Source organism: Cherax quadricarinatus, chromosome 55 (assembly GCF_038502225.1).
Source record: "Cherax quadricarinatus isolate ZL_2023a chromosome 55, ASM3850222v1, whole genome shotgun sequence".
Lineage (NCBI taxonomy): Eukaryota > Metazoa > Arthropoda > Malacostraca > Decapoda > Parastacidae > Cherax > Cherax quadricarinatus.
Window position 1 is genome coordinate 29,801 of NC_091346.1, and position 13,866 is coordinate 43,666.

The window sequence follows — 13,866 nt, forward strand, 5'->3', positions numbered from 1 at the left end:
CAGTCAATTTTTTGCTTTGAGTTACAAGCCAAAATCCGAGTTACGAGTGAGCTTCAGATACACCACCATTCACAGGAGATACCGAGGGAATATAAAAAACATAGATAATAACCAGTGTGTAACATCCTTTCAATTTTGATACCACTGGTAGTGTCATCCTGCCACAATGTTCTATAACGTATGCCCTAAGTAAAGAGAAACAATTCTGGAACATTGATAATACAAGTTCAGCAGGCCAGCTGGTTGGGTGGCCAGCTGGCTGGCCGGCTGGCTGGCCGGTTGGCTGGCCTGTGGCTGACTGGCTAATTTGCTTTGGCTGTCTCTATCTCCTTCTGTCTGTCTGTGTGTCTATCTCTGTCTATCTGTCACTATCTCACAGGTACACATAAATACAGTTATACATATCATAAATTACCTAGGATAACCCAAAAAATCCAGACAAAGTACTGTACAGTACTATGCTTGTAGATATAAGGCATAATAAGCATGACTGGCAAGTAATACACATTTTCACTTCTTCAGGAATCAGATGTGACCGACTCTGCATCATGTGTAATACCTGTTGGTTCATGAGTGGCTCTCTCTCTCTCTCTGAGACAGAGAGACAAGTAGGGAGAAAGGCAGGCAGAAAGACAGATAAGCAGAGACAGAGATTAACACAGAGCTAGACAGATAGAAAGAGATAGACAGAAACAGAGAGACAGATAGACAGACATGTTTATATGTAACAGTGAATAATAAAGCCATTGCAGTGCATGATCATCACTGCTACACTGTCAGCAGTGGAGTGGCACTCATCTTACACATTGCTTCAAGGAGTTTCATATACATGCATACTCTAAAACATTGCTGGGACCTGGCAAAAAAGGCAAAAATCATTTCTTATTTATAAATACATTTTTATTTTAAAACCCATACCAAAAAAATTGGGGTGGTTTTATGGGGGCTGGAATGGATTAATGGCATTTCAATTAATTTCAGTGAGAAAAATTGATTTGATATATGAGCAAATTGAGTTATGAGCTTGGTCACGGAATGAATTAAACTTGTAAGTCGAGGTACCACTGTATATACATACCCCCTCTGGGATTTTTTCTATTTTCTTACTACATAGTTCTTGTTCTTGTTTATTTCCTCTTATCTAAATGGGGAAGTGGAACAGAATTCTTCCTCTGTAAGCCATGTGTGTTTTACGAGGTGACTAAAATGCCAGGAGCAAGAGGCTAGTAACCCCTTCCTTTGTATACATTACTAAAGTTAAAAAGAGTAACCTCATCTTTTTGGTCCACCATGCCTTGGTGGGATACGGCCAGTGTGTTGAAAGAAAGAAGACTTATATTAGTGGTATAGGTACACCACCGATTTTTTAGCAATGAATGGTCCGGCACTTCCTTTAACCCCTTGACTGTCGAAACCCCAAATCCTGAGGTGTCTCTTGGTGTCGGGGGGGAAAAAAAAAATCTTACGAAATAATAGAGAATCTTTTCCCAATGGTAACGACACCAAAAGAACGAAATTTGATGGAAAACTTACGGAATTACGCTCTCGTGAAGTTAGAGGCCTCGGCGATATTTACGAATCGGCGATTTCACCCACTTTGAGCCCTATTTTCAGCTAATTCTGTTGTTCTAGTCGACCAAACTCATAGCTGTTTCTTTAGAACTCCATTTGTTCTATCGAATGAGTACAAGAAACTGCCCATTTACCGAATTCAACTACCCAATAATGTGGTCAGAAATTTGCAATTTGGCCAATTTCATGCAAATTAAAAAATATGCCAATTTCAAAATAGGATTCAGAATGAACAAAACAGACATTCCTGGCTCTAAAATAACATTTTCTTTGTTCATCAGTCACATCTCCAGGCCCCTCTGATATTACTCTTGCTTTCTATTTTGAATTTTTATTCAAACAAAAAATAGAAGATTTACTGTTATGCAGACTACTGCAATATTGTAATAATTGCATAAATAATGTCAACCCATCCATGACTGCATATTTGAATGGATAGTTGGACATTTATTGGACAATGACATCATTTGTTTACTTTTGAACATCGGCAAAAATCAAACATTTCCCCTACTTTGACCTCCCTTTCAAGGTACTGTACTTTTTTTAGTAAAACCAATCAAAATTACCTCTATTTCTATAATATGTTTTCCATTCTATCAAATGAGACCAAGAAAACGAGAATACAACCATAAATACTTTACGAAAATACACCACAAAGTTGGCATTTTAATCCAAAAAAACGGTGGGAGATTTTTTTTCTCATTATGCACTGTGTGCTGCAGGTTTTTTTTTTATATGGTGCACACTGACTCATTCTCTCACATGTGGGCCCACCAGTTTTCTCCTGCTTGATTTGAAGCTGCTAGAATTTATGAGTATATATACGTCAAACAAGGTGGCTCGTAAGACGTATATATACGACTGAAACAGTCAAAGGGTTAATCTGGACAAAATTACAAGCAGGAGCTTGAAATTCCTGTGCCCGCCAAACCAGTTTACTGGGTGGCCCACAGACGGTGTTGAGTGTAGCCGTGCTCACGTGAATTTTTCACACTGCACTTACTGGTGGTGATACCTCAATTTTGTGAAATTCTTAGCTTATTTTGCTTAAATTTAACTCTCACTATGGCTTCTAAGAGAGATGGAAGTGTCGGGGTGGTGTCAAATGTAAACACCAGACCATATCGATTCAGTAATCATGACAGCTCTCAACCTCCAAATTGATAAATAAATTTTCTTGTTAAAAAAATCTTGTTTCATTATTTAATTAATTATTTAACTTACATTTAATATTTCTTTAATTTAAGGTTCTAGAAGACCACGGTACTTTAGAGATATATGAGAAGTGTATAATTAGTGGGTTAGTGTGTGCTGATGAAGGTGATCACCAATGGCTCAGCAAAACGGTTAATCCGGCAAAGCTTAGAAACTAGTGGCGACAGTAAATCAGTGGTGTACCTGTATTAGTAATAGTGCTACTTATAAGAACAATGACAATAATAATAATATTAATAATAAACTTACACTTATTTAAGACAGATGACTGTTTCTCTCCTTTTTGTTCGTCTTCTTTTTGTTCATTTTCTTTATTCTTTGAAGATTTGGCCACTGTAACACATGAAATGTATAAGAAACAGATCTGAACAAGAATGTTAATAACAAGATTTACAAGTTTTACTGAGTGCAATTTTTGTAAATGTGATTGAAAAAGCGCATCAAAAATTGAATAGAACATGTTATACAGGCTTTCCCATGTCTATTCAATTATGGATGTACTTCTTCAATCACAGAAAACAGAGCTATATAGAGAAGCTTTATAAGAGAGTTGACTATATACAAATGGAACATCTGCAAAAATAGAGGTGGTACCTTTGATATACCTTTGAAGAGTTTTGAGAGTTTCTCTACTCTCTGAGCCCGGCTGGTGCCTGCCTGGTCAACCAGGCTGTTGCTGCTTGAGGCCTGCTGCCCCACATATTCATCACAGCCTGGTTGATGTAGCACCTGGTGAAGATACTTGTCCAGTTTCCTCTTGAAGGCTTCTACACTTGTTCCAGCCATGTTTCTGATATCTTCTGGTAAGATGCTGAACAGTCTGGGACCCCGGATGTTGATACAGTGTTCCTTTATTGTCCCCACCGCACCCCTGCTCCTCACTGGGTTTATTTTAAACTTCCTCCCATATCTCTCACTCCAGTATGAATATGTTTGTAAAAATATCACAAAGTCTCTCTCCGGCTTTCTACCAAAGGTCTTACAATTAATCACAAGTTCTTGGTAAGAATAAAAAAAAAAGGGCAAATCACCTTAAGCCTTCAATAACCCAACAAAAAGCTGCAGTGTGATTGATTACTAACTCCTGCATTAGACAACACACTCCACCACTTTTCAAGAGTCTTAACTTGCTTAATATACAAAACATCCACACTTATTATTGTGCCTACTACATACACAGAACACTATACTCAAATATAAACTCTCCTCTCAAGCTCCTCCTTGATAACTATAATAAAACACACAGCCATAATACTAGACGCAAATCACTCTTTGATATCCCTTGTGTCTCTCTCCCTATGCAAAAATGCTATGCACGTAAAGGGCCCGAAGATCTGGAATTCACTGCCAGAACACACTAAAGGACCCCTGTCTGCAAATCAGTTTAAGGCCCTACTAAGAAATCACCTCATCACCCAAAATTAACCAGACAAACTGTACCTAATACCTACCAGCTACTCATATTGTGCTGAAGATTGCTCAACCACTTACCCACTACTTCAAAATTATGATGTCTATACATTATTTCATTGTTTTAAACAGTACTAAATTGCAATACATATAGTAAATTGTTTTAAATTGTTCTATTGTAGTACTGTAATCTTCATAAACTAGTTCAATAGTGTAATTATTCTCTACTACACTTATCAAAGCCATGTAGCATTACCTAATAGAATATTAACCCTTTGACTGTTTCTGGGCCCTCTCTGAAACTGTCATTCTATGTCGCCAAATATTCGAAAAAAAAAAATTATTTTTTCTTATGAAAATGTTAGGAATATTTTTACTAGTGTTTTAAGCCTAAAAAAAAAATTTTGCCATCAGTACTTACCGAGATATAGAGCCGCAAAGTTTGCAGAAATCGACGTGCGTATGGCAACAGCGGCGACTGCCGCCCAACCGGTATTCTTTTATTTACTCTAATTCAAAGGTTTCTTGCATTTTTCAATATTTTTCTTTTCCAGGTAACTTATGTGGCCTGTGAGACCAATGTAAGGGGCATTGTTCAAATATACACTCATTATTTACAACACAATAACAGAACAAACTTTATCACTATTAGTTTGTGTATACACTTTGTTTACACAAACAAACAATACAAAACAATGTTTATTACTATTGTTCCATAATATATATACATATGTACAGTCACTAAGCACGTTCCTAGAACTGCTGCAGCTTGTGGAACTCTTTGAAACATGGGTATATGCAGAGGGGCACTTCACACTCCTCACACATAAAACGAGTGTCTCTGCGTGTTTGTGGGCGTTTTGTGGTATGCATACATACATAACACCTCTTCTGAGCATTTTTCTTGGCAGTAGTAGGAGGCAGTTGTATGGGGTAGTGATCACCAGGCCTCAAACGAGATGACGTCTGTGGGCGCTGGTCTATTGCAGGAGTTGCTCCTTTGTACTTTGCAATTGTTTGTCTGATTACTGACAGGCAAAATTCACCATATTTTGGTGTTTTGTTGGTCTTCAACTTGTATATGTTATAAGCATTTAGCATAGAGATATCAACAAGATGGAAAAAAAGTTTGATATACCACTTATAACTCTTGCGTACACAGTCTGCAAACCCAATCTGCATGTCACATTTGTCCACTAAGCGCATATTGAGGTTGTAGTCCATGACAGCTGCAGGCTTTAGAATGGGTTCATTGGTCTCTCTGTTGTCCCTGCCACTGGGTACCATTTCGTTTGTGTGAACTGATGTCAACAATGTGACATCACGTTTGTCATGCCACAGAAATGCCATGATGTCATTGGCAGCAAAGGCTTGCACCTCACCTCTGCGAGTGCCAGCGTCGAACCTTGGCATATGTTTGCGATTACCACGCACTGTGCCACACACGTCTGTCAAGTTCACTCGCAAGAAATCACTGAGTAAGGGGCTTGTGTACCAGTTATCAGTAAATAACATATGCCCCTTACCAAGATATGGTTCCATCATTGTTCGAACCACATCACCAGAGATACCCAATAACTTCATGGTATCTCTCAAAGTATTACTGCCAGTGTACACAATAATATCTAAAACAAGACCACTTCTGCAATCACACAGTACAAATAGCTTTATACCAAAGCGTTTCCTCTTGCTTGGTATATATTGCTTGAATGAGAGTCTTCCTTTGAATAAAATCAAGGACTCATCAATAACAAGCTTCCTGAAGGGATAAAAATACATGCAGCACTTTTGTTTCAGGTACATAAACACATTTCTTATCTTATATAACCTGTTGCTTCTGTCAGGCCTGGTTTTGTCTGAAAAGTGTAACATACGCAACAGTATCAGGAAACGATTGACACCTATAATGTCACTAAAACCTGGAGTTGAAATCAGGCGATCTGTTGTCCAGTATGTGGTGACAGTGTGCTTATACACATGTGGCATAAGCATTATTGTGGCAAAAAACAGGTACATCTCTGCCACAGTTGTCTCCTTCCACTTGTGTAGCCGTGATTTTGGTGAGAGAATTGTATTTGCCATGGTGTATTCACAGTATGTGTTGGTTTCCCTGACAATGATGTCCATCAGGGGTTCATCGAAGAATTACTCAAAGCAGTCCAGTTCACTGGCATTGTTCCCAAGTGGACAAGATGGCTTTATTCCACTTTGTGTTTCATCAAAGTCATGGGGACTGGGAACAAACTCGTCACCGTCCTGCCAATCCCAGATGCGGTCTGCTGGTGGGGTCTGGATATTGTACCGTGGTTGTGGCTGTGCAGGTTGTGGTGGTGCAGGTTGTGGCAGTGTGGGGTAGGGTGAGGCTGGTTGTTCTGCTGAGTCAACCGCGTGGCTAGTAGCGTGGCCCGGTGATGGTGCCACATGGGCCGTGCCACCCTCACTATCACCACCACTGCCTCCTCCCTCACTGTTACCATTCATACCCATCGTTACAATATCGTCATCTTCACTATCAGGTCGTGGTGTTGGGCCACGGGATGTGCTCCCAGAGTTTCTCCTTCCCCTTGGAACAACATATGAAACACTACCAGACCGCATGCTACGTCGTACATACTGGCGCTTCACTGGGGAATATTCACTCTCACTGTCACTAGAACTGCTTTCAATGACCTTGAAATCACTATCACTATCACTATCACTATCACTGCTATCATCAGGGTGTTGTACACGACCAAATAGTTTCCTCTTTCGTCCTGGTACAGGCGAAGGTGAATGTGAACAAGCCGGCACAGCACCAGAGGTCGAAGGTTGTGGGTCATCTGGGTTTTCGTCACTATTTACGTTATCCTGGGCACTTTTTTCGGTAACACTCACTTGAAAACCCTTGAATTCACTGTCACTGACATTTTCATCGCTGTTAGAGCTATCACTTGGGAACAAAAGACCTCCAATCCGCCGAGGAGTGAGGAACTTCTTACCGAGAGGCATGGTGAAAATGGACTGACAACATGGCGTTCCCACAATGCACCGCTAGGTCCCAGATTTTTTTCACAGGGTGCACACCGACCACTGAGACCCATTCTCTCCCGTGTAGGCCTACCAGGCCTTTGGCGCGCGATTTGAAGCCGCTAGAATTTGTGCGTATAAATACGTCAGAAACATTGGCTCGTAAGACGTATTTATACGTCGGAAACAGTCAAAGGGTTAAATTCTCTTGTACTCAATGTACCTTATCTAATGGCCATATGAATTATTATTGCCTTCCTAATCTTAAGTTAATTTTCAAGTTTTGCCCGAAATGCTCTACATACTAAGGGGCTTTTGGCATGTACACTTTTTTTTTTTTTTTTTTAACAAGTCGGCCATCTCCCACTGAAGCAGGGTGACCCAAAAAGAAAGAAAATCCCCCAAAAGAAAATACTTTCATCATTCAACACTTTCACCTCACTCACACATAATCACTGTTTTTGCAGAGGTGCTCAGAACACAACAGCTTAGAAGCATATATGTATAAAGATACACAACATATCTCTCCAAACTGCCAATATCCCGAACCCCTCCTTTAGAGTGCAGGCATTGTACTTCCCATTTCCAGGACTCAAGTCCGGCTATATAAAAATAACCGGTTTCCCTGAATCCCTTCACTAAATATTACCCTGCTCACACTCCAACAGCTCGTCAGGTCCCAAATACCATTCGTCTCCTTTCACTCCTATCGAACACGCTCACGCACGCCTGCTGGAAGTCCAAGCCCCTTGCCCACAAAACCTCCCTTACCTCTTCCTTCCAACCTTTTTGTGAATTACCTCTACCCTGCCTTCCTTCCCCTACAGACTTATATGCTCTCCATGTCATTCTACTTTGATCCATTCTAAATGACCAAACCACCTCAACAACCCCTCTTCAGCCCTCTGACTAATACTTTTATTAATTCCACACCTTCTCCTAATTTCCACACTCCGAATTTTCTGCATAATATTTACACCACACATTGCCCTTAGACAGGACATCTCCACTGCCTCCAACCACCTCCTCGCTGCTGCATTTACAACCCAAGCTTCACACCCATATAAGAGTGTTGGTATTACTATACAGTGGACCCCCGGTTAACGATTTTAATCCGTGCAAGAGGGGTAATTGTTATGCGAAATAATCGTTATGTGAATGAATTTTCCCCATAAGAAATAATGGAAATAAAATTAATCCGTGCAAGACACCCAAAAGTATGAAAAAAAAAATTTTACCACATGAAATATACATTTTCCCACACACAAAGAGAAGGATACATGCACAATAGTAGAGTAGTACATGCACAGTATATATTGTGCATGTACTACTCTACTAAATGAAGCATAAATGACACTTACCTTTATTGAAGATGCAGCAATGACTGATGAGACACTGTGTCCTGGGAGTGCCTTTTCCTCCTGAGTACTGTAGGTCCTGTTTGGCATTTTCTTCCAGAACAGGCCTTATCACACTGTGTATGCCACTACGATTCTTAAATCTCTCAAACCAACCTTTGCTGGCTTTAAATTCACCAATATGAGCACTAGTTCCAGGCATTTTTCCCTGTTCACCTGGGTGTTAGTCGACTGGTGTGGGTTGCATCCTGGGAGACAAGATTAAGGACCCCAATGGAAATAAGTTAGACAGTCTTCGATGACATTGACTTTTTTGGGTTATCCTGGGTGGCAAATCCTCTGGGGTTAATTGTTTCTTGGTATTCTCAATAAGCCACACCAACAACGGTGCTACAGCAGCAGCAGCAGCTGACGGTGGTACAGCAGCAACAGACGGTGGTACAGCAGCAACAATGCTACAGCAGCAGCAGACGATGCTACAGCAGCAGCAGCAGCAGACGATGCTACAGCAGCAGCAGCAGCAGCAGACAATGCTACAGCTGCAGCAGACGATGCTACAGCAGCAGCAGACGATGCTACAGCAGCAGCAGCAGCAGCAGACAATGCTACAGCAGCAGCAGACGATGCTACAGCAGCAGCAGCAGCAGCAGACAATGCTACAGCAGCAGCAGACGATGCTACAGCAGCAGCAGCAGCAGACGATGCTACAGCAGCAGCAGCAGCAGCAGACAATGCTACAGCAGCAGCAGACGATGCTACAGCAGCAGCAGCAGCAGACGATGCTACAGCAGCAGCAGCAGCTGACAGTGCAGCAGCAGCAGCAGCAGCAGCAGCTGTACCACCAATAGTAGCGATACTTATCAATGATCTTTTTCTTCTTCTCTATTGTAATTCTCACCCTTATTGCTGTAGGGTTGGCACTAGAAGCTTTCTTGGGGCCCATGGTCACTTATTTTCCAGAAAAAGCACCGAAAACACTGTAATAATACGAAATATTCCGATTGTATGCTTGGATGTTACCGCGGAGGCTGGCTGGTAAACAATGCCACCGGCGGAACATGTGAGCGTGGATCAGGCCGCACATTGGACGCGTCTCGAAGGAAAATCGGTAAGCGGGTTTTTAAGCGGTATGTGAGGCAAAATTTTTGCAATTAAAGTAAGCGGTATGCGAAATAATCGCTATGTGATGCCATCGTTATGCGGGGGTCCACTGTACTTTCACGCATTCCCTTCTTTGCCTCCATAGATAACGTTTTTTGTCTCCACATATACCTCAATGCACCACTCGCCTTTTTTCCCCTCATCAATTCTACAATTAACCTCATCCTTCATAAATCCATCCACCGACACGTCAACTCCCAAATATCTGAAAACATTCACTTCTTATTCTTATTCTTATTATTTGGAAAGCAGGGTAAATCATGCTGCCCATGGCAAGATGGCACTGTATGAGGGTTTTATTGCTAACTGAATAAGTAAATAAGTAAGTTCATTCAGGTATACACTAAAACAGTTGCACAGATTATCATACATAGCAGCATATGTGTAAAGTATCTGGGATGACCCAAAAATGTCAGAGTGACTTATTTCCATTGGGGTTCTTTATGAATCCTCTGAGTGCTAAGTATGTCCTCTGAATGTCAGTCACAGAATGCTGGGCATAGCAACACATTTATTTTGTTGGCAAAAGTGATAAAAATCAATGAAAAAAAAATATCTTTTGCATCACCAAAAAATATTACACAAAACTTTAAGTCCAAATTGTGAGGTCTGAGTAAGATGTGCTGATCTCAGGCAAACAGGCCTACTTCAGTGCTTCATTCCAAACAATCAGTGTTTATACTCACCCTTACAGAATACATCTATGAGTAGAGCCTTGTCATCTGCTTCCAGAGCACTTCCTGATATAATGCCCTTGATATTTCTAGTGGGACATTCTTTATAATAAAGCGTTGCAATTGCATAGCCCCCTCCTCTTATCTTGCAACTCTGAGAAGGAAATGAACTGATTAAGTTTCTCCTACACATGCAAATATTCTGTTAAGCAAATCATTAAGAGATTGGGAAATTTTGAACAAGGTTTAAGAATAACTGATGTGGGTGACCTAAATGACAAAATGAAAAAGACTGTTGTAGAGGGAACAGCAGGCAAGCCTGGAGTTCCAGAGGTAAATAAAAATGTGGAGCCCTCTAAATATGTTTTGAAAAAGGTCTGCTACATGGTGAAATATAGGTTTACAGGATGATGATGCAGTGCTAGATGGGTGGATACAAGCTTGATGGGGTAGACGTCTGGATGTGCATGTACAGAGGAATCTTGGCTTACGAGTGCTGTATAGTCCTTGTGGCTTAGCGCTTCTTTTTTTATTATAATAATAATAATAATTGGCTTACGAGTGCCCCACCATACGAGTTTTTCAGGATACGAGCAGTTGCTCAGTCGATTTTTTTTGTTTCTGGATACGAGCAAAACTTCAGGATGCGAGCTTTCCCCTCAAACAACTTTTTTTAGACTTTCAGATCTCACAAAAATAAAAGTGAATATATAATTGTAGTTCATTGTTGTGATGTATTATGTTGTTTTTACTGCTTAAGACTATAACTACAACAGAAATACAGTGGCAACTCTACTTGCAAGTGTGTCCACGTGCGAGTTTTTCCAAATACGAGCAGTCGATGGGTCAATTTTTTGCTTCCATATGCGAGCAAAATTTCCACAAGTGAGCAGACCTCAAGGCAGGTTCCTTGACACTGGTGAGGGGCTCTTGCTCTTGATCTCAGGAATTGTATCTCATATGTTTGTTGGACTATCTTATTGCAACTTGGGCAATATATGATGGAAAGATGCTTCTTAATGTACACCAAAAATGAAAGAAATCTAAGCATAAATAATGGAGTTCACTTCTCAGCAATTAGCCACCCCTTAGTGGTAATTTCGAATGGTTTTTATGGTTGTATTCTTTTTTTTTTTTTGGTCTCATTTGATAGAATGGAAGATAAATTACAGAAATAGATATGATTTTTATTGCTTTCACGATGAAAAGTACCTTGAAATAGAGCTCAACCTAGGAGAAATGGTCCATTGCTTGGCTGTTTCAGTGTAAACAAATGACATCACAGTAAATCTTATATTTTTTGTGTGAATAAAAATTACAAATTATTTATATAATAATAATAATTATAGGCAGTAGACTGGCAGACAGCAACCGCCCAGGGAGGTACTATCGTCCTGCTAAGTGAATGTAAAATGAAAGCCTGTAATTGTTTTACATGATGGTAGGATTGCTGGTGTCCATTTTTCTGTCTCATAAATATGAAAGGTTTCAGGTACGTCTTGCTACTTCTACTTACACTTAGGTTACACTACACATACATGTACAAGCATATATATATATACACATCCTCTGGATTTTCTTTCTAGTTTTTATTCTTGTTTATTTCGTCTTATCTCCATGGGGAAGTGGAATAGAATTCTTCCTCTGTAAGCCATGCGTGTTGTAAGAGGCGACTAAAATGCCGGGAGCAAGGGGCTAGTAACCTCTTCTCCTGTATATATTACTAAATGTAAAAGGAGAAACTTTCGTTTTTCCTTTTGGGCCACCCTGCCTTGGTGGGATACGGCCGGTGTGTTGAAAGAATAATAATAATAATAATAATAATAATAATAATAATAATAATAATATTGAAAGAATTAAGAGTAAGACGGAGACTAGGATAGCAGATGAACAAGGAGGCTTTAGGAAAGGTAGGGGGTGTGTGGACCAGGTGTTTACAGTGAAATATATAAGTGAACAGTATTTAGATAAGGCTAAAGAGGTCTTTGTGGCATTTATGGATTTGGAAAAGGCGTATGACAGGGTGGATAGGGGGGCAATGTGGCAGATGTTGCAGGTGTATGGTGTAGGAGGTAAGTTACTGAAAGCAGTGAAGAGTTTTTACGAGGATAGTGAGGCTCAAGTTAGAGTATGTAGGAAAGAGGGAAATTATTTCCCAGTAAAAGTAGGCCTTAGACAAGGATGTGTGATGTCACCGTGGTTGTTTAATATATTTATAGATGGGGTTGTAAGAGAAGTAAATGCGAGGGTCTTGGCAAGAGGCGTGGAGTTAAAAGATAAAGAATCACACATAAAGTGGGAGTTGTCACAGTTGCTCTTTGCTGATGACACTGTGCTCTTGGGAGATTCTGAAGAGAAGTTGCAGAGATTGGTGGATGAATTTGGTAGGGTGTGCAAAAGAAGAAAATTGAAAGTGAATACAGGAAAGAGTAAGGTTATGAGGATAACAAAAAGATTAGGTGATGAAAGATTGGATATCAGATTGGAGGGAGAGAGTATGGAGGAGGTGAATGTATTCAGATATCTGGGAGTGGACGTGTCAGCGGATGGGTCTATGAAAGATGAGGTGAATCATAGAATTGATGAGGGGAAAAGGGTGAGTGGTGCACTTAGGAGTCTGTGGAGACAAAGAACTTTGTCCTTGGAGGCAAAGAGAGGAATGTATGAGAGTATAGTTTTACCAACGCTCTTATATGGGTGTGAAGCATGGGTGATGAATGTTGCAGCGAGGAGAAGGCTGGAGGCAGTGGAGATGTCATGTCTGAGAGCAATGTGTGGTGTGAATATAATGCAGAGAATTCGTAGTTTGGAAGTTAGGAGGAGGTGCGGGATTACCAAAACTGTTGTCCAGAGGGCTGAGGAAGGGTTGTTGAGGTGGTTCAGACATGTGGAGAGAATGGAGCGAAACAGAATAACTTCAAGAGTGTATCAGTCTGTAGTGGAAGGAAGGCGGGGTAGGGGGCGGCCTAGGAAATGTTGGAGGGAGGGGGTAAAGGAGGTTTTGTGTGCGAGGGGCTTGGACTTCCAGCAGGCATGCGTGAGCGTGTTTGATAGGAGTGAATGGAGACAAATGGTTTTTAATACTTGACGTGCTGTTGGAGTGTGAGCAAAGTAACATTTATGAAGGGGTTCAGGGAAACCAGCAGGCCGGACTTGAGTCCTGGAGATGGGAAGTACAGTGCCTGCACTCTGAAGGAGGGGTGTTAATGTTGCAGTTTAAAAACTGTAGTGTAAAGCACCCTTCTGGCAAGACAGTGATGGAGTGAATGATGGTGAAAGTTTTTCTTTTTCGGGCCACCCTGCCTTGGTGGGAATCGGCCGGTGTGATAAAAAAAAAAATAATAATAATAATAATAATAATAATAATAATAATAATAATAATAATAAAAAAATCTAAGCATAAATAATGGAGTTCACTTCTCAGCAATTAGCCACCCCTTAGTGGTATTTTCGTATGGTTTTTATGGTTG

At 40.5% G+C, this 13,866-nt stretch overlaps 1 protein-coding gene across 1 annotated transcript in view; it reads right to left on the minus strand.

Moving 5' to 3' along the window:
* The window catches only part of LOC128698913 (uncharacterized), a 35,146-nt gene that overhangs the window by 13,436 nt on the left and 7,844 nt on the right, over positions 1 to 13,866 (minus strand). The window contains exons 2-3 of the mRNA XM_053791317.2: positions 10,409 to 10,550; positions 3,037 to 3,120 (exon numbers count right to left, since the gene is read on the minus strand). Of these exons, the coding sequence (XP_053647292.1) occupies positions 3,037 to 3,120; positions 10,409 to 10,550 (226 nt within the window). The remainder of the gene's footprint in view (positions 1 to 3,036; positions 3,121 to 10,408; positions 10,551 to 13,866) is intronic.